This window comes from Lepidochelys kempii, chromosome 26 (assembly GCF_965140285.1).
Source record: "Lepidochelys kempii isolate rLepKem1 chromosome 26, rLepKem1.hap1, whole genome shotgun sequence".
NCBI lineage: Eukaryota > Metazoa > Chordata > Testudines > Cheloniidae > Lepidochelys > Lepidochelys kempii.
Genome location: NC_136405.1, coordinates 14,208,134 through 14,229,598, shown reverse-complemented (window position 1 = coordinate 14,229,598; position 21,465 = coordinate 14,208,134). Strand labels below are relative to the sequence as shown.

At 49.0% G+C, this 21,465-nt stretch overlaps 1 protein-coding gene across 1 annotated transcript in view; it reads left to right on the top strand.

Annotated features, from left to right (window-relative positions):
• The window catches only part of NUDCD3 (NudC domain containing 3), a 61,961-nt gene that overhangs the window by 25,199 nt on the left and 15,297 nt on the right, over window positions 1–21,465 (top strand). Inside the window, exons 3-4 of the mRNA XM_073324770.2 lie at window positions 10,446–10,578; window positions 18,510–18,653. Of these exons, the coding sequence (XP_073180871.1) occupies window positions 10,446–10,578; window positions 18,510–18,653 (277 nt within the window). The remainder of the gene's footprint in view (window positions 1–10,445; window positions 10,579–18,509; window positions 18,654–21,465) is intronic.

Genomic DNA, 21,465 nt, shown 5'->3' with positions numbered 1-21,465 from the left:
GGTTCCTGGCTGTCGGGAAAACTGGTTTCTCCACTTGCTTGCTGTGAGCTATCTTCAACCTCCTCCTCCTCCTCATCTTCCTCGTCCCCAAAACCTGCTTCCGTGTTGCCTCCCACTCCATTGACGGAGTCAAAGCACCCCCTAAAATGGCATGCAGCTCATCATAGAAGCGGCATGTTTGGGCTCTGACCCAGAGCGGCCGTTTGCCTCTCTGGTTTTCTGGTAGGCTTGCCTCAGCTCCTTAAGTTTCACGTGGCACTGCTTCGGGTGCCTGTTATGGCCTCTGTCCTTCATGCCCTGGGAGATTTTTACAAATGTTTTGGCATTTCGAAAACTGGAACGGAGTTCTGATAGCACGGATTCCTTTCCCCATACAGTGATCAGATCCCGTACCTCCCATTCGGTCCATGCTGGAGTTCTTTTGCGATTCTGGGACTCCATCATGGTCACCTCTGCTGATGAGCTCTGCATTCACCTGCAGCTCGCCATGCTGGCCAAACAGGAAATAAAATTCAAAAGTTCATGGGCCTTTTCCTGTCTACCTGGCCAGTGCATCTGAGTTGAGAGTGCTGTCCAGAGCGGTCACAGTGGAGCACTCTGGGATAGCTCCTGGAGGCCAACACCGTCAAATTGCATCCACACTACCCCAAATTCGACCCGGCAAGGCCGATTTCAGTGCTAATCCCCTTGTCGGGGATGGAGTAAGGAAATCGATTTTAAGAGCCCTTTAAGTCGAAAAAAAGGGTTTCGCCATGTGGACGGGTGCAGGGTTAAATCGAGTGAACACTGCTAAATTCGACCTCAACTCCTGGTGTAGACCAGGCATCTGTTTCCTTATCTGTACAATCGGGATAGTCCCATATCATGGTGAAGCTTAATTCTGTGACTGAAAAGCAGGATGAGGACCTGTTATGAAACTTACTGTTGACAGCAAAGTGTTCATAGGGTGTGAAAATTGTAATGCCCCCTGAAAGGACTCAACAGATTTTTCTCAGCGTTTCCCACCTCGTGACTAAGAACAATCAGAAATGTCATCGGCAGAGGAAATGGTTGGAGAAAGGCAAATGACCAAACATAGTGTAAGCTAGAATTGGTTGATCAAGAGTAAATGCACTTAATGTTGACGATAAACCAGTGATCTCATCTAAGCTCAGGCTCTTTTGGCCTTTTCTCTATTACCTCTGCTAGGAAATTTCCTCACCCGTCACAGGAGAGGCAGAAAAGCCACAATCCCGATGGCCTTTTCTTGGCCGACACAGGTATGGTTCTTGACCCTCCAGAGGGTAGCGGAACTGACCTGATCGGGGCTGTCCATGTTGTGATGAAGCGGGACTGTTCTTAATGTTTCCTCTGAATATTGTTGGGGGTGCCTCAGTTTCCCCTATGCAGTTCTTAAGTATCTAGGGGGTGGGATAAGGGTGTGTGATTGTTGCAGAGCCCTAGAGGGCAGGTGTGTGCAGGGGTCTGGACACAGAGAATGGCCGACACCCTGTTTCCTGGCAACTGATGGCCTGGGCCCTTCCCCCCTGCAAGGTGAGAGCTAAAGGGTTGGAGAACAAAGGAATCAATTCTCCTGGCCTGGAAAAGGGACAAAGCCCAGAGGAGGAGGGGCTGGAGAGCGTTTCAGTTTGGGGCCGGCTGTGGACATGGAGTGAAGTGCAGACGGGGTTGTCTGCCTCACTGCCCCCCAAAATGGACCCGGCTGAGGGTCCTGTTCTCTGCACCTACAAGCTCTGTTTTAGACCATGTTCCTATCGTCTGATAAACCTCTGTTTTACTGACTGGCTAAGAGTCCCGTCTGACTGCGGAGTTGTGGAGCTGGGCCCTCTGGCTTCCCCAGGACCCTGCCTGAGCGGACTCACTGTGGGAAGCACGCGGAGGGGCAAGGATGCTGAATGCTCCGAGGTCAACCCCAGGAAGGTGGATCCATGTTAGCTGCTTGCCCTGAAGACAGTCTGCTCACAGAAAGGAGAGTTCCCCAGAGTCCTGACTGGCTTCATAGGGAGCAGTTCTAGAGCATCGCCCGGGGACTCCATGACACATGTCTTAGCAGACCGAACGAGAGCATCTTTCTCCATCCCAGCGTGGTGTCCCTGTCAGGTTGACTCCTGAGAGGGTAGAGAGTGAGAAGTCTGGTGTTTTTGAGCAGGTGTCCCAAGTCTGCCAGGAGGGGTCCAAACTGAGATTTTAAAGTTACCTTCCTTTGAGCTATCTGACGCCTTTCCATTAAAGAAACCCCTTACCTTTCACTTCCTAGCACCTGTCGCTGTTCTCTTATTTATGTTCTGTGTAGTCAGTTGAGGTTAGATATTAGGAAAAACTTTTTAACTCTGATAATTAAGCACTGGCACTGGTTACCAAGGGATGTTGTGGAATCCCTGTCAGTGAAGGTTTTTAAGTACAGGTTAGATGAACACCCGCAGGGACAGTCTTGGTATAATTAATCCTGTCTTGTTGTGAGGGGGTGGACTAGATGACCTGCTGGAAAGCGTCCAGCGGAGGATAACAAAAATGATTAGGGGACTGGAACACATGACTCATGAGGAGAGGCTGAGGGAACTGGGATTGTTTAGTCTGCGGAAGAGAAGAATGAGGGGGGATTTGATAGCTGCTTTCAGCTACCTGAAAGGGGGTTCCAAAGAGGATGGATCTAGACTGTTCTCAGTGGTAGCAGATGAGAGAACAAGGAGCAATGGTCTCAAGTTGCAGTGGGGGAGGATTAGGTTGGATATTAGGAAAAACTTTTTCACTAGGAGGGTGGTGAAGCACTGGAATGGGTTACCTAGGGAGGTGGTGGAATCTCCTTCCTTAGAGGTTTTTAAGGTCAGACTTGACAAAGCCCTGGCTGGGATGATTTAGTTGGGGATTGGTCCTGCTTTGAGCAGGGGGTGGGACTAGATGACCTCCTGAGGTCCCTTCCAACCCTGATATTCTATGATTGATTGTATAATTTCATCGAGCCATTCCTGGAGCTTTTGTCTCCAAGAGTGGGGGATCTGTTGAGATGGGAGTCTATAGAGAAGAAAATTCCTTCTCTGTGATTGTTGTGGGATGAGTTCCCACTCCTTACAGAGTTGAGGGTTCTGAAATCTTTGCATTCCCTCACTTTCTATGTGTGACAGTAACATCACTATCTGCTCTAGGAGGACCTGCTGTGCTTGCATTCCACAGCACGGATTAGGACCAAGCTTGCCCTTTGAGCCTGGAATTCCTGTCTAAGGCCTGGGCAGAGTCTGGACTCTACTTTGACTAGATCTCTAGAGCAGTGGTTCTCAACCAGGAGTACACGTTCATCTCTGAGCACCACCAGAGGTTCCGGGGGTACATCAACTCATCTAGATACTTTTACGGAGCCTATTTTACAACAGGCTACATAAAAAGCACTAACGAAGTCACTACAAACTCAAATTTCATACAATGACTTGTTTATACTGCTCAATATATCATACACTGAAATGTAAGTACAGTATTTATAATTTTATAATTATATGGTAACAATGAGAAAGTAAACAATTTTTCAGTAATAGGTGGCTGGGACACTTACAAAATCAGACATAAAAATACAAAAGTAAGTCGTTTTTAAGTGAGGTGAAACTTGGGAGTACACAAGACAAAGCAGACTCCTGAAAGGGGTACAGTAGTCTGGAAAGGTTGAGAGCCACTAGTCTAAAGAACAAGAATTACAGGTTAGTAACAGGTTTCAGAGTAACAGCCGTGTTAGTCTGTCTTTGCAAAAAGAAAAGGAGTACTTGTGGCACCTTAGAGACTGCTGCTGAGCTTTCGTGAGCTGCAGCTCCAATGAAGTGAGCTGCAGCTCACGAAAGCTCATGCTCAAATAAATTGGTTAGTCTCTAAGGTGCCACAAGTACTCCTTCTCTTTAGGTAAGTAACAGTCTCCTCCCTTCTTTCCTTCAGTGGCCAGCACTTGCAGTTGGATGGTCATTTGACCCCCAGGCAGCTGCAGGTCTTTATCTCTTTTGGGAGTGGGTCTAGGCATTGGTATTAATGACCACATAGCTGTGTGTTGCAGTCCATAGGAACAAAAAACAGATTTGCTGCTTCTCGGCGGTGCATTGTTAAAGGTTTCACCTCCCCCAAAATGACACATTGCGAGCAAAAATAGAGCAAGACAGAACACACAGACCCACCCACACCATCCCCACCACCAGGCAGCCAAGTGCAATCAATACCAAACCTTTTATTTTAAAGCTGATGCTTTTTCACCCTCCCTCTACTCAACCCCACCACCATCTGTTGCCAGCCGTTGCTAGCGTTCCTGTGCCCTAGTACACTGACCAGCACAGCAGGTGGTGGTAGTCATTGACAGTCTTCTGCCTACAGACCAACTGCAGATGTTCCTGAGCTGGCTCCATGAATACCCTGTCCCCTGGGAGATGATCAGTGGGAGGGGCTGTTGTTTTTGCTGTGTGATGTCAGGAAAGGCTCTCTCTCTGGAGGTGCAGCTGGTGCTACTTGGTGGCCCTATTGAAGCAAGACTAGCAGCATGTTTGACCATCTTTCCATGAGCACGTCTAAGCCTCAGCATGGCAGGAGGCAACAATGGAAGGAGGTGCCTTAAGAGTCCTCTCTGCCCTGCTCACTTTGAAACGATGCCATCCCAGTATTTCTGAGGAGGGGATCAGCTGTTTTCTAGTTTATCTTCCCACTCCAGCTAAGAAGCTCTAGCCAGTTACCTTATGCTGTGAACACAAAGGATTAAGTAAGCCAAGCTGGGCCAGACCAGGGCAGTGTTTGGATGGGAGGCCTCTGTGGGAAACCCAGGTAGCTGCAGGAAATGGTGTTGGTGAATCCGTGAACGGTGCCATTTCTTCTGGGTCAGTACTGAACCTAGTACCCTCCTGTGGTGTTAGCAGGAGGAGCTGTGCTCAAAAGTGAGGTCCCGACCACTTCTTTAAAGAGCCTGTGTTACCGCTGCACAAGGTTAGGGTGTTAACCCAACTGCATTGGTAAGTTTCCACTTACATAGTTCCATCCTGCCTCTCTAAATCACCCATTTTTAAAGTTCTGTCCCAAATTCTGTGCACTGTTGCTGTGTCTTGAGAGACAACTGCCCTACTCCACCCCAGAAGTGGGTTGACAGATTTCTTACATGCATTTTGAAGCTGAAAGATTCTGTGGAAAGACAAAGCATTACCTAGCTTGGAGAAGTAATTAGGAAGAACATCTGGGGAGGGTTAGATGGGAGCAGGGGAAGGAAATGGAGATAATGCAAAGAATGGCCAACTGTAGCATCGCAGTTATGAGTCTCTCTAGGAGGCAGCAGGGCTTGGTGGCATGTTCGCAGGAATGGGAGGGGCTTTGGGCAAGTCACGCTGCCTCAGTTTCCCCATCTGTAAATAGTGGGTAATACTGGTTTATTTCCCAGGGCTGTTGTGAGGCCTAACTCATGGCTGGGCTGCGAAAATGTGCTCCAGCCAGCCCTAGGTGAGCACTAAGTGTCAAGATGACGTCCTTCCTCTGGGCCTTTCGGCTCCAGCCCAGTAGCTGCATTTTGATGAGCTGCAGCTTGTTTGCCCAGTTTTCCCAGCAGAGACGCACTGATGTCAATCTGGGAGTGCAACAGCCTGTTCTCTCCAGGCCTCGCAAGCCCTTGTTAAGACTGACCTTTGCCGCAGGAGGGTGACCTCTGAGCACTCTCCTTTTCATCTGCCTTGCAAAGTGGCTGCTGTCTCCCCAACTCCAATTAGAAATGCAGAACAGCCCTTTAAAAAGCCAACCGCCTTGTCATGCAGGTTGGGGTGCAGAAACAGAACGTGCTAAGTGGAAAGAGAAATGGAGCAGCTGGAGGTTTCCTTGAGGAAAGTCATTCTGAAGCCCCTGTTTGTAGATTAAAATGAGATGCGAGCTTTAAGTGACCCAGGAGAGGCCTGTAAACTCTCTTACAATACAGTCATGAATAGCTATCCCCCAGCTTCAGTTTGTGAAATAAAAATCCCAGCCTGCCTTTTGGTAGTCGGTAGGAAGCCCCAGACATTGATCCAGTAATTCTCCTGTTGTCCCATCTTTCTGATGTGTCACCCTCATTGGTGTATGTTATTTAAATGACACTAATACCATTGTGTTGTTTTATGAGCTACTTGAGTCCCCAAGTAGATATGCTGAGAGGCTGAAGAGGGAAAGCTGGCTAGAATGAAACAGGACTGTGGTCCAATTGCTTACACAGCCATATGGAATTAATGTGAAGAAGGGGTGCCTCCTTTCGCTTTTTTCTGATGGATAACGGAGACCTGGAATGTTTGTTTGCTTTCCTGCTTTTATTTTAGAAATATCAGGCACATCGAATTGTCTCTTTCCTGTTTTTGTGGGATGACTCTGTGAAGATCCTACTCTGAGCAGGGGGTTGGACTAGATGACCTCCTGAGGTCCCTTCCAACCCTGATATTCTATGACCAGAGAACTGGAACAGCAGCTTTCTCAGCCCTTAGTGAGAGTGGAGGTGTTGCATGTTTCACAGAGAGCTTTTTCTCCCAGCTGTTTGTTAGGGGTTTGAGTTAAATAGGCACTAACCAAAAAGACCCTCTCCAAATTTGAAATTTCATGACCCTTTCTCAATAGGTCTTGTAATGTCCTCATTCCACTGGCTCTCCAGTCCTCCCAGGAGCCCTTCAGCAAAGCCAGATAAATTGAGACCTCATTATTTCTGCTGGAAACAAGCAAGCAGAACCCCTCCTTTTTTTTTAAACCCCCTCCCCCACCCCTTTCCCCGGGCTGTCTTTATACTTCAGAGGGCCAAATGCGATTCCTGCCCTTTATAAAAAAGCATTGAGAATGGAGGGATTGATTTGGGTAATGCAAAGCCTGACTCTGGATATGGGGGATCACCCCACAGGTTGGTGACTTATTACAAAAGGGATTTGTTTGATTAATAACCACTGTTGTTTTCAGTAACCCTTATGCAGCACACTAGATCTCTTCCCTCAGGAGTGGGTGAGAAACATGGGTCTCTCTATAGACCTGAGATACTTCTATAGCCACCCATTGACATAGTATCTGAGCCCGTCATGATCTTTAACGCAGATGGAGACCTGAGGTCCAGAGAGGCTAAGTGACTTGCCCAAGGTCTTACAGGAAGTCTGTGGCAGAGCAGGGGAATTGAACCTGGCTCTCCAACAGCGCAAGCTAACATCCTAACCACCTGATCATCCTTCCTCTCCCCATGAAGCATGTGGGGGTGTGGTGTAACCATAAAGTGCTTTTTCAGACCGTTCTATTGAGGCATTCTGCTTGCATGGCAACATGACCGTCCAGAGTCGCGTCTGTAGCAATAGCTGCTGCTGACATCAGGACCCTGAGTTGGAAGTGATCTTGTTTTATTCAAGCTGTGCAGGTATCTGAAGAGATCACGTGGCTTGGAAATCATTAGCCAGTTTGCCCTCCCGAGATGACGCTGCGGTCGTGGGCGAGGGTGTTGTGGGGCGTCTGAAATCTTCCCCTGCGCGTTCGTTTTCTATTTGTCCCCCAGTGCTTTTGGTTCCTGAAATCTGTGGGTGGTTTTGGAAGCTGGCAGCTAGAACCAACCAGCAAGAACACTGGTTCTCTGCTGCCATGCCAACCCCGTCTCCGTGGAAACGGAGGCCCAATGGGCGAACACCAGGCAAATCAAACTTTGTCAAAGTGTTTCAATACCCTCCTTAAATCTCTGCGCTGGTCCATTTCCACAGGGACAGGACATAGCAGCTAGCCGCTGAGCTTGCAGAGCTCAGACACTTCAGCTGCTGCCTTGTGGGTCTGGTGCTCTCGTTTGTTAATTTCAGCAAGCAGTTTCCAAATCACCTGCCAAAAAAGGTGCTTTAATAAGGCTGGTGAAATCTTGTATTTTACCCCTTTAACTCTCTATTTAAAAAAACCCAAACCCCTAATTTAATTAAAATCTGTGTGTCTTATATAATCTTCAGCATGCAGTTCTGCTGGAAGCCACCCACACTTGGTTGGTTGAAGGCCTAGCAGTGCGTGGGTGCGTGCATGGGGGATAGGTCCCTTGGGTGGGCCGTCTTGCGGGCCTGTTACATTACCTGTTACATAACTCACTGCAGCCCATGTTTATATTAATCAGGATCGAAGACTAGGTACATGTCAAAACATTTTAAAATATCTCAGACTTTTGTTAGCGCTGCAGCTATGTTTAGAAACGATTGTTTAAAAAAAAAAAAAACACACAACCTTCCTGTGAGATTAAAATGAAAGCGGTTTTATTCTGACAGTGATTTACAGGGATGTTTACAAGTTAGGAATCCCATTTCCAGCTGGAAATTCTATGGATTACTGTTATAAATACTCAGTAAGATTCCTATAGCTATGAAAACAATTGGGTTTTTTTCGTTCGCGTGTTCCCCTTATGCACTGGTAACTCCTTTGCGAGGAGTTACTTTCACTGTTTTGTTGGCCAGTTACGTGTCCAGTCTTACGCCTGAGCTGATCTCACCGCTGTGTGGTCAGTCCAGAGCCTGCTCTGCTTTTGCCTGGGGTCGAGGGCTTGTGTGCATACATATTGTGCCCTTCAGACCTTGCAAAAGGGTGTTTACCAGTAATAACAGCTGCAAAACTGAAGCAGAGATGTCAGCCAACAGGCCTGTGCCCAGTGAGGAAGGAGAGGGTGCGTTCAAGCATATTCGGTGCTGCCACTCTTCCCTGCTGGATAGACCCTTGCAAATATCACAGGGGAACAGAAAACGCCTTTTGCAAATCAATATTTTATAAAGGAATTTAGGTAAATAATTGTTTCCACATTGTTTAAAGGGGGCTTATCAGAATCTTGAATTGTTTCAATTGTCAGTGGGAATTTTTTAAATGTACCAGTGTCCATTTAGACAGGTAATGCTGAGCTACAGGTCCGAAAATGCTCCTCTAATGCACCAGTTCTTAAAAAAAACCACCACACAACAAAGCTGTTAGATCAAACTATGACAACTCCTCAAGCGTCTTACTACACAAATCCTGCAATCGTCTCTAAGTTAGAAACCCATCAGAGTCAAGGCAGTTAATGTTTACTTCCTAAACGCGGATTTCCTCAAATGGCAGTTAGCTTTAGGGTTGTTTGAGGTTTTTTTAAGGTGAATGCAAAAGAAAAATAAGACCTGACGGTAGTCCAGATTCTGATTCCGAAGCTCCTGTCTGTCTAACCCAGGCGCGGAGGTGGGTGGAGGGGGGCAGGAAATCAGGTAGAAAAAACCCAGATCCCATTAATTTTAAAAATCCTCTTTCTCCCTCTGTGGAATTCTCCTTCTGGTACTTCCTGGCTCAGCAAAATGATCTTAGAACACAAAACCGCAAATACCAGGTGCCTTTTTTGCAATCTATGGCATTCATTATGTCAGAGTGAAGCATTCTGGGATATCATCACTGAGCCCAGGGATACCAAGAAACAATGTTAAAAAGTGAGTCAAAGCTGGTGCATGGGGTCTCTGGATTCTGGGTGGGTTTCCCTCATTCTTCACTTTTATTTTGCAGTTCCTCTTTGAGTAACACAGAGGAGAAATGTTTAAAGGGGCGAGACTGTCGTCATGTTTCGGGGGAGGGGTTCTAACTGTAGCCTCCATCAGCCACGCATTGGCTATAGCCCACCTTCTCTTTCCAGCTGTCATCGTACTGTCCAATCTGCTTTCTTCTCGCCAGCTACCTCTGTGAGCGCCTCTCTCTGGTCTGGCCAAGGCAGGCAGGTAGGCTGTATGGACATGGTGGCTTCTTCTGTATCACTCCGTCAAGTGGCGGCAGGTCAGGAAGGCTATGCTAAAGGACAGCAGCACGTGTCCACCATTGTCGTGTCTCCCTTGTCGCTGGATTCATCCAGTTTGGCACCTTTTAAGTAGCAAAAGGAAATCTGAATATTCCTTAGAAAACCCCAGTTTGCCTCCGTTCACCAGTTCCTCTCTCCTCATCGGGTTGTCATGTTCCCACGTGTGCTGAGGTCACTGGGTCAGGCTAGACACGCCTTGGCAGGTAATAGTCTTTGTCTGGAGGCTGCGTGGAGGTTGGAGATGGAGGGGCTCAGCACGCCTGGATGCAACTGCATGCTGATCCCTTTGCACGTTTACAGTCATTCCTCCCTAGGCTGGCCACGGGCGTTTCTGACACAAACATGGGTATTAGAGATATTGAGGCTACCTGGGCCATTAATAAGCAGCAAACTGGCAAGGCCGGTGACACCCCTCTCTCTGTACAAGGGGTCCTGGGGCTGGGGAAGGGCCTGTAGGAGCCTGGAGCTGTTTCAAACCTGTTCCTTTAGCAGGTGTCCCCAGCGAAGAGAGATCCCAGGGCATGGGCAGCAGAGTGCCTGTCAAGTCGCTCTTCGGTGCTCCTTGCTCTGCCTCCAGGTAGCCGATTACAGGCACAGCACCCTCCATCTGCCTCGCCCAGCGTGTCCTGGTGTTTCCGACTCTCCGCGTGCCGAGCCACTTGACACCTAGCATCTCGCTCTTTCCCCTCAGGAGGCAGGAGCAGTTCCAGACCAACCCTGACAGTTACAATGGAGCCGTGCGAGAGAACTACACCTGGTCCCAAGACTACAGCGACCTGGAGATTAAAGTGCCAGTCCCCAAGCACATCATGAAAGGCAGGCAGGTAATGAGTGCCAGGGCTATCAGCCAGTGACGAGATCCCCCTCAGCGCCCCAGCCTGTCTGTGTGTTGCTTCTGAGCAGCTCTAACTGCCTGCAAAGTGATGCCGAACGGTGATGGAGCAGGCGTGCGCAGGCTGGGGGCACCCCAAACTTGCTTGATTCCCTTTAAGTGCCATACCTCTGCAGACCCCAGACGCTGCCTAGCTTCCCTGGAGGAATACGTGACATATTTCCTCTTTCTTCTCCACTCCTCCTCACTTGAAACCCAGATGCTGCCTCTGAATGACTCTTCCCTGGCAGGCTACATTATATACACACACACTGAAACCCAGACCTTGCCTCCAAGAGGCTTCCTAAGGAAAGATGGTATCCAAACTGGTGTAAGCAAAGGCCAGGTTGTCCCGCACGAGGTTCCCATTCCTCTCAGGCTGCCCCGTGGGTCACTGCTCTGTAGCTTTATTTTGTGCTGCTGTAAGAGAGCTGCCTGCAGGGTGGATTCAAACAAGTGCAGCTTATATGACTACAGCTGAGGCATGCGGCAGAGTGGCCCGCTTCATTTCACCCCAGGCTGTTTTCCTCAGACTCGCAAGGGTTTTATTGAATGAGGCAGATCCCTTTGAGATAGGATGAGGCAGATCCCTTTGACCATCCGGGCCCCCTCCCCTGTTCTCCCCTGCTCGGTTAGCGCGTGTGGGGAAGCGCGGCCCTTTTTGAATTTGAGTTGATCTGACAATATTGTCGGGTGGATGGAGATTTTTTTTTTTTCCTGGCAGAGACCCATTGGTGAGTGACTCTTCTATTAGCTTGTACCTGCAGGAAAATCTCCAGGTAGCTGGAGCGGCCCTTTCTCCTCCACGTTTCCTGCACTCTCTTCTCTCCCGCTGCCCTATGAGCATCTCATTGCTGGGCTGGACAGTGGGTTTGGGTAGCCAATGTAAATCACACGCCTTTTCGGTTTGTCCCACTCTGTGATCTTATTGGTGGGAGTGGGTTCAGAGAGGGGTGCGCAGACTGGCTGTTCGAGCCAGAGGTTTATTTTTACTTTCGTTGTCCTAGAAGCCTTTAAAGAGGCCCCCATTGACTTTGTATTTTTCCATTTGGGAAATACGTTGTTTTTTTTTTCCTTCCCCTCTGTTTTCAGGGCAGCTGAAATGAGCACAGTCGGTTTTGTTCACCAGCTTCAGCCTACATAGCTCCGTATCCAAAATAGCTTTGTTTGGTGCATCAGCATAATTGACAGTGGCAGCGCAGACCTAGGGAGAATGTGATTAACTGCTGCTGTGGGGCCAGCAGGGGGCACCCAAGACACCCTTTTTCTACAGGGTCTCTAAAATGAACCAGAACCATTTCTTGCTAGGTCTGGGAAAACAAAACCTGCTTCTACCTTGTTTTGCAGTGAGGGGCTTTTCCTCTTTGGGAACAGCCTTCAGGCTGGTGAAGTTCTGGGCCTGACTTGAAAGCATAGTGCTGTTTGCATACAGTGGCACCCGCTTGAAGGAGCGGCGTCCTCGCATGGGAGGTCCTGAACTCTGGTACTGCATGGGTGCACTGCAGAGGCATCCTTCATTCTGATGGATCCTCCAACCCCCTTTTGCACCGTGAGCTGAAGGCCGCTGGCAGCTAGAGAAGGGACAGCAGAGAGAGAGGAAAGGGTTAGTGTTCACTCTGCTTAGAAGAAAGAGGGGCATAAATAAAACTCTGGCTTGTCGTTCTTTTCTTTTTCTTTTTCCCCGCCTTTCCTTTTAAAGAACATCCCAGCATGACCTTGGGGGTGATCCTGCGGTCCCTGGCAGCAGAGTTTAATGGCTGATGTAGTCACTTCATGTTATTTTTTAGCTCAGTTTACATTACTTCTCCTTTCCCTGCATGCAAATACATTTGCCAGATGTCAGCCCAATTCCACTGCAGAGACTAATCTTGGTAATCAGGAAACTGAACTGGATTAAAGATGGTCTGTCTCTCCCAGAGCTGGTTGGCTAGATCGTGATCAGGAAAGCCCAACATGACCTGCTCACAGATGCTCCCGTCTTGTGCCATGTTCTCTTCAGATCTCATAAACTAAGCAGGATCAAGGTGAATGGGAGACCACCGAGGATCTGTAGGAGTGGTGTTGGTGGCTTGTTAAGCGTGGTCTTCCCTGTGAGCTAGTTCTGAGTCAATTCCCCAGCACAATGCAGGAAGTGTAGTGTGGCTGAATGTGCTGTCCTTCAAATGAGATGTAAAACTGAGCTCCCGATGACTGGTGTTCCTTAACATTCCCAAGGCATTTATTGCAAGGGTCAAGGTGTAAGCCCCAGCGTCCTGTCTAGATTCCACCACCTCTTCTTCCTCTCTAAACACCCCTGCAGTTTCAACTGGATTTGAGATCTCTTCATTTATTGTCCTACACAATTGTGTAGTGATGCCGCATGCTGTTAAACAGCTGGCCTGGCCCCACTGCAGAAGTGGCTGCATTTCAGTGGTGGGTCAAGTAATCTCTGTTTTCGCCATCATCTACCCCAGGGAGGGTTGAATCTTAATGAATGTTTCCAAGTGTTCTGTCACTTTCGGAAGAGGATATAGATTATGGCACTTGGTGCTGGATGGAGTTGCTCGTGCAGCTTGCTCTACAGGCTTTTCCACAGCGCCGTGCCGAGGTTTAGATGGGAGGCAGGAGTTCTGGGCAAGGCAAGGCAGCATGTGTGTGAACACAGGCATGGCCCTCTGCTGCAGGAAGGGGTGTCCTGGGGATAGGCATGGAAACTCTCAGGTTCAGTCCTTTCCTCCTCAGGAGCCTCACAATGTAAAAGCAGCATTTTGCAGGGTCAAGAAGGGGTTGGCTGGGGGAGGGAAACAGGAAGTGACACCACTCGTGTCTTCTCATCCAGTCCTGGTCCCACGGCACAGAAACTGCAGATCTTTCTAACCTGCAGCGCCTCCACATTCCCTGATGTGGGCAAAGGCCCTGGGAGCGTTGGAGTGAGGCCACCAGTCTGTGAGCTGTGTGGCTGTGAGCTGAGCTGTGGCTGACCCCAGCTGTTCAGAGGTGACAGTAACATCTGACTCATCAGTGGTGGGTTTCTAGCATGTACTTCTCTCGTCAGTAGCAGGAGGTGCCACGAGCGCTGTAGCGAAGCAGTTCACGCACATGGTAATGTCACCCCCTCTTCCCGTGTCATGGAAGCAACGACACAGCTAAGGTTGCAGCTGAGTTTTCATTTAAACCAGATCTTGACCCACTCTAAAATCCACAAAAATGTCCATATCTACGTCAAAAATGGTAGGCTAGGTCAGGGGTCAAAGTAGAATTTTTCTACCAAATTTGAAAGTAAATGGACATAGAATTTGTGAATGACGACATCTTACAAACTGGAAGTGTTCACCCACATTCTACAAATAAGCTTATTCTTTTGCTACCTTGAAGCAAAAAAGCCCAAGTAAAGTGAGATTAAAATGCACTTCACTGGCCTTCCTTGGCTGCGAACTAGTGCCCAGCACCAAAGATGATTTAAAATCTCATTTTAAACATGATTAACTTTTGATTTAGGATGGTTACTATGGCATTTTGGCTCAGGCAAGCTTAAATGTAGCTGTCCCTGGAGGAGCAGCAGCAGGAGACTGGGAGGGTAAAGGTTCCTCTCTCTCATCTTGAACTCTGATTGCTTGTAGGACCCCCCATCCCATTAGTATGCGTGCCTCCCCAGAACTTGAACATAGAAATAACAATGACAATCTTTCTTCCTTCCCAGCCTGTAGGAGAATTAGCTGGATTAGTTCATAGGTTTTTTTTGTTTGCTTGCTTGCTTGGTGCGGGTGTATGTGGGTGTATTTGTGCGCGAAGAAATTATTGGGGCTGAAAGCGACATGGAAGAGCTGAGTTCTGAACTCAGCAAGGCCCACAGTCGTTATGCTCTCTTGTGGGAGTTAGTTTCATAGTCTCAGCGCAGCTCCGATGAAAGTTCTGTCTCCCGCACTCTTGGGTCCCATCTTTCGTGACTCCAGTGGAATGGAGTTGTCGTGGGAAGTTGTGATGGTGGGGGCAGGGGCAGTTAGGGCAATCTCATGGGGGACTTTGAGCATCAGGGACAGAGACCTTGAATCGCTCTCTATATTTAATGGGGCGCAACTGCACAGAGCAGAGCCATGAGGTGATGAGATCACGGTGACCTGAATTGCTAAGCAGATTGGTTGCTGTGTTCTGTGTTTGTTGGAGCTTCCTCAGGGCATGTGGTGTCATTCTGGATATGAATTGCAATCATCAAGCCTGGAAGTCTCCAAGTGCATGAGTCATTGTGGCCAAGAGTGTGTGTGTTTGGATGGGGCCCGATCAACTGGCCCATCGCAGGTGCAGGTGTGGCATTTCTGCGGCTCCTTGGACATCCAATAGCCCAGAGGAGCTAAAAAGGGCCCCGAGGCTCCAGGCCAGTTTAACAGTCTGAAGGGCTGATGCATTCAGCAGTGGGGGATCTTAAAATCACAACTTCTTCCCACCAACGTTGCTTCAGTCTTGCTTGGCTGCAGTTTAGCCAGCTTCTCTGAATCCAGGGGCCGGTTTTGGCTAAGCATTGAAATAGCTGGGAGGTGGGGCTGCAAGCCCTTCAGGAATGTAATCATGTATTTCTTTTCCATCAAGGTGGCCTCCATGGTAGCTATCACCTCTGCCCAGAAGGCATGAGACTGTAGGGCCTGATCTACTGAGGAACGCCGCTGCACATTCCACAGCGGTGGGGTGGTTCTTTGAACGACTTGGGCTGTATCCCAAAAATTAACTCATTGAGCCTAGAAAATTGTTCTCCCTGTTTTGTCCAAAGCCATCTTGCCCAAGAGAACAGCTGGTCTAGAGCCCTCAAGATCTACATCCACTGCACGCAGGAGTCCCAAGTTCAATGCTCTGTTTATTCTTCACCACCTGGCATCTAAAAGGAAAAAGTATCAAAATCTGCTGTTTGAAGATGGTTAAAATGGTGCATCCATGAGGCCGAGACGTCAGAGAGTCTCTGTCCAGCAACCAGCATCAAAGCCCGCTCTCTGAGAGCGGTAGCAGCCCTCACACTAAGCCTCAGCAGGTGCTGCCTTTGGTAGGAGGTTGTGCCCCATTGTGACATCCCAGGAGTGGAGAAGGAATTTAACCCCCTGTAGTTCTGTTTGCTCAGAACCCTCCCTGAAGGTGTAGCGCTGTAAAAATCCCCTTCGTTAAAGGATCTGTGGGACTAGTAGAATCGGAAAACTTATTCTGATTTATTGAAAATTTCCTTTCTCTACGTTCCAAGGTCTACAGATCCAACCCTCCCTTGTTTAGAGTATTTATTTGGCCTGTTTGGCTCATTGATTAGTTCATGGTGGTGTGCTCTGCTGTTGGAACTCAGGTCATTGCTTGTTCGGAAATGTCAGTCCACCTTATCCTGTGCTATGGAAACAGTCTCAACTTGTCCATTCTTTGGCGTGGTTGGCCAAACCCTTCCATATCAGTGACTGACAGGTCTGGTTTGGCTATATATATTCAGGCTGAGAGCCCATTGGTTAATGGATCTGAACTGGGAGAGAAGAAATTTTCAATAAATGTTCCTATTCTTGGAGCCTAATTGTGTTGTATCAGGGTCTCTCTTGTCTTTAGCCCAGGAGTGCTTATAGATCCAGAGCTCCCGCAATGAAACAGTAAGTCACATCCGTCCGGGGAATCCTGGTGCCATAGCACTTAACAGATCAGCTTGGAATGCCTCTCCATCTGCTCTGGTCTCTCCACAATCTCAGCAAACTCTTCCCCGAGCTGTTCCCTGCCCTATAGTCTCTAATAGGTGTCATTTCAAAAACGAGAAGCCATACTCCATTGACTTTATTAAATGTAATATTCCTTTCCTGGCATGCTCACCACCTCCTGGCATCTTCCTGAATCTGATCTTCTTTGAAATGTTGCTGTAAACTTCTCAGGTCCTGGGCACACTTATCCTGGCCAAGTTACTGCCCCGTGTCTCGTTGTTCCTAAGAGGTCACTTGGGGAAGTACATCCAGCCTCAAGTGGCTTCTCTTTTAGCCACCTCATACTAAAGGGATTGCAGGCTTGTTTAAGGATTCATTTGTTTGCTGAACTGTGGCTAAATCACTGACCTCCCCTTTGGAGGCTGCCGGTTTTTTCTAGGCCATGCTGCGGTAGCAGTAGCCTGCAGCACTAATTCTGCTTAGAAGCTGCCTGTGGTTAAACCTCTGACGGTCCTGTCTTCCCTCAACTCTGAGAGTTACGAATGAAAGGGGCCAAGCTAAAACCCTCCGTCCATGGAGCAGCAGCCGGGCTCTCTTCACAACCCTCTTCCAAAAGCCTTTTGGCCTGCCTTGGCGGGGCCCATCTCCAGGGATGAAATAGGAAGCTGGCTCTGTGGAGAGGCCTCTCTGAGGGGCTATGTGGGATGTGGATTCCCTGAGCTCTGTTCACAAAGGCCCACAAACCTCTGTCAGATAGAAATTTACTTCCAGTCATGTCTGTCCTGGGCTGGATCGAACCAGGAGACTTGGTGCCGTTACCAGTCCCCTAAGCCATCCAGTTCTCCCACCCCTTCTCCTTTGTTCCTGAATTTCTATTTGGGCTCCTCTCAATGGGCCTTTTGTTTGATTTAGAGACTCCAGTCAGCTCACACTTGGGTATTTTAGATACAGCCCTCTTGCACAGTCCGGGTTGAACAGTGTTTAAGCTTAGTGGCTCTTGCTTTCTCTGTTTCCCCCTCCATTGTGTGTACTGGGTGTTCTCAGCTCCTCTCCAGGTCTCCAAGGAACCTGTCAGAAGTGGCTCATTTTTTTGTTTTATCTCTGTGGCATCTATCAAATGCAATTGTGGTGCAGTCCCTGACTGGAGCAGCTTTAGTCTATCCCCTGCCCGCACTGAGTCACTAGAAATCACCTAGGTAATGGATAATGTAATAACATTTCAGATGAGAACTGCAGAGCAGAATCTGGGGGAACTCTGGGAGAGTGTGCAGGCAAATCTAGCAGTAACTCCCTTGCCTCAGCGCTAAGGCAGTATTTGAAAGATGGGGCAGTTCCCTTTCCTGAATATGTTAGTGCACCCTTTGTTGTTTTCGAGGGAGAGCAGGGCTCCCCCAGATCCCTTTCTTCAGTGACTGCAGCTTGAGGCTGCAGAAGAAAGAACAGATGGTCTCTTTTGAGACTGAAAGTAACACCACTTCATGAACCAAGCCAGCAGTTGTCTCCAAGAAGCATGTCCCCTCCACAGCAGGTCTGGTCAGGGTCTCCCATATGGCAGCGCTGCTGCTGTGTGAGGGACCTGGCCTCATTCCTGAAGAGGGCATGCCAGGAATAAAACCTTTCTTGACTTTGCCGTCAGCGCTGTCTCCTTGCTTCCATTTCCTGCCCTGTCCTAATCTGTGCTGTAGCAGGGCAGCATGCCATAGGCATGTTCTGCCCCCACCCCCGTGACCCACATGCTCTCCGAGCCTACCACAAATGCAGCAGGAGGCGTAGAATCAACCCAAGATCACAATTTTCATGCTGTTCTTTGGGTTGATGCTGGAATCTCCAGCAGTTGCAGGTGTCGACGTTAAAGCACATGCCAAGCTGTCTCCCCTGCAAACCCAGCAAGTACGCTTTGTCTTTAGCAGTGTGAAGCACAAGAGTGAAGAATTCAGGGAGAGAGGGAGACACACTTCAACCCTGTGGAACCCTTCGCAGAACCCTCCTCATTCCCCTGTTCTCAAAGCTGGTGAGGCATGCAGCAATAGCAAAGGGCACACGAAGAAGTCCCCAGTAGAGTAAATGACTCCATATACATGGTTTTCCATCTCCCTCAAGCTGTGGCAGGATTCCCTGCCTCCCTGCTATATAAAGATCTGATTGCTTTCCTCTCATCCCCAATGAGTGCACTCGACCCCCTTCCCCGCCCCAGCAAACATGGGGGAGAAAGCAGGAGGGAATGGCCCTTTTGATTTCCTTGTCTCTCTACTTCCAGGTGTCTGTGGATCTCAGCAGCAGCTCAATTCGTGTGGCTGTGCTGGAGGGGAGCAGCCAGCGTGTCCTCATGGAAGGGAGACTCACCCACAAGATCAACACGGAGAGTTCCCTGTGGAGTCTGGAACCAGCGAAGTGCATCTTGGTAAGAGCTGCCTCTTTTGGGCACCCCCTTCTCAAAGTCACTCAGCGGGAGAGCAGGAGCACACGCACGTTGGCTTTGTGTCCTTGCCCTTTGACCAAGAAGCAGCAATCTGCAAAGCCAGGGTGGTAGAAGCCTTTGCCAAATCAAGGGGCCTGATTTGGCTCTACCAACCAAATGCTGAATTGATCCCTTGCCTCCCTCTGCAAATGACTCATGTTTCCAGTCCCCACCACATCCCTTCACTGGCTGCATGGCTCTTCCTACAGCAAGTTCGAACTCCCCACCCCTGTGCCCTAGCTTTTGCTGTCTCTCCCCTCTTGCTCCTGAGCTCTGCTCGCTCTGCTCACCGTGTTGGGTGCGTCTCTCCTTTCCTGTGCCTGGAACCCCATCCCTCCTCGTTCTCCTCCTTCAGATCCCTCCTTGAATCCTGCTGGCTCTCCCCTCTGCTGTTTACTCCTGTCTTGCCCTACCTCAGTTACCACTTAAACGTGTGTGCATGATCCAACAGTTCTGTAATGTGTGTCACGTGATTCCTTCCAACCCTCCCCTCTCTCTGTCTCTCCCCTGTCCTGTGTCATCTTATTTAGACTAGAAGTTCTTTGAGGCAGGGTCTGTGTCTCTCCCCTGCCTTAACCTCTGACATGCCGTGCACAGTTGTGGCATTATGCTGATACTTATTAGAATTGAGCATTGGTTGGCACAAGTGGTGGGAGCCGTAGTCCCTGCTAATCCGGGTGCTCTGAGCTCCTCCCCTTTATTTCTAGAGTGTTAACTGGGCAATTCTGCAGATTTAACCAACTGGCAGCTGATTAAAAGGAGAACTTCACATTGTTGTCACATTTCCAGTGAGTACCAGCAGTCAGTGCCCAAACGTCACCACGGTGGCCTCAACTGTCTTGCTTCCCAGCCTGCAGCAGCCTCGTCCAGAAGAGGATCCCCAGGGCCCTGGCCACCTGGCAGTTTTGTCAGCCCTGTCTTGCTTAGGCTTTTATCTGGCTGCCCATGGCTGTAATATCTGGGCACCTTCCTCATAAAATCCATAGAAATAACCAAATGCCTAGTGGATTTCATGGAGTCTCTGGCATGTCTCCTTCTGGGGTCAAAACTCTGCTAGGGGGAGGGGTTTGCACTGGTTTGTTTACACTTTATTAATTTCCTCATTTTTGATTGGTTGGGGCTTAGGAGAGGAGGGAGGGTTGGGGGTGGAGGGCTGGGGTCAGGAGATGGCATAGAGGCTGGAGAGGGGGGTTGGGGGCAGGAGAGGGAGGTGGGGTAGGGCGCTTAGGGGCAGGGGAGCCAGTGTTGAGTGTCCTTCTTACTGTTACGGATATAGTTTGTAGGACTGATTCTTGCAGACTGTTCTGGAGCTGGTGACTTTGCTGGCAGTGCTAGCCTGTGTGGAGTGACAAGAGCTGTCCTTTTCAATGGCCGTTGAAAACCATTGTTAGCCTGGGGAGAGCCTAGGGTGGAGTGGGTGCAAATGCCCATTTAAAAAAATTGCTTTCCCACCGCTGATCTTGATCCAGCAGAAGTTGTGGTGGGGTGGGATGTTATTGGCCCTCTCTGCCCAAGGTAAAAAAGCTGCTCAGTGAAGCCTGGATGGGGACACTTGGAGCAGCTAGTATCAGTGCCCTACTTCCGCACGCACCGGCTGTCTCCGATACTGACTGGCTGCAGCACCTGGGGTGTAATCATTGGCTCAGAGCCAGCTGACTGAGGGAGGTCTCCCATGGCTTCTCCTCCTCATGGATGGGAACCAGCAAGTGTTGCAGCCACATCTGACCAGCTGGTCCTCCTAAGTCCCCCCTGCTATGTAGTGGAAATTAGTCAAAAAAAAGCCCCGATGCCAGTCATGGTGCTGTTCCAATGTAGGCATCCCACTGCTGTGAAATGCCCTCAGCGTGGACCATCCTCGCACACGTGCTGAGCTATTACAAGGATAAATGAAGGAACTGGCCACTTCTTGCCATTGATGTCCTCGCATCCAGTGAGTCTTTAGACGCGAGGCTTCTAGAGGAGAGCGGGCCAGGTTGCATTGAAGGTGTAGGAATAAGATGGAAGAAGGGTCTGTGGCCACCCCTAGGCTCAGGCTCTGGCACAGAGGGGGCTGCATAGGGAAGGAGTGTCCCAGAGTTATAAAGAAATCTGTTTGAAGGGACCATGTTGTTGTAGTTAATCTTGTTACTCAAGTAGTAGCAAGTGGCAATGTTAAATCTTTCTGCAAGGAGAGCAAGTGACCTTCCTTTGGGCCTGGCTGTGCTCCTCTCTGGGAGGAAATGTACAAAGTGTGGCCGGCTCTGACATCAGGAATAGCAGATGATGTTGCACAGATGGACAAAAAGCCCCTTTCTTGAGTCTCCATATAGCTTCCTGCAGTCTGGGGGAGAGGACTGCTCCATTGCACCACCAGATTTTGGGTTACTAGAGGGATACCTCCCTTCCCAAGGAGGTAATGGGAAATGGTAAGCAGTCAGCTGGAAGGCTGAGGAGACACCTCAGTACCATGACATCCACTAGGGAGAGCACTGTTGCTGATGGTGTTACGCGGAAGGCCCTCTGAGACTACAGTGATGGGCAGCTGTATAAAACCCTGTGATAGGTAGTGCTAGGAAAACTGGAAATCTAACTAAAGAATTGTATAACTCTTGGATGGCCTCTGTGAGAGAGAACCCTATCTTCTAACCTGTCATGTCTTTGGAGAAGGTTAAAGTAGCAGATAACAGCGATGCAATTTACTTCGATTTTCCAAAAAAGGTTTTAATAAGGTCCCTACTAGATGAATAAGGAAAACAAATAAGAAACAAAGACATTC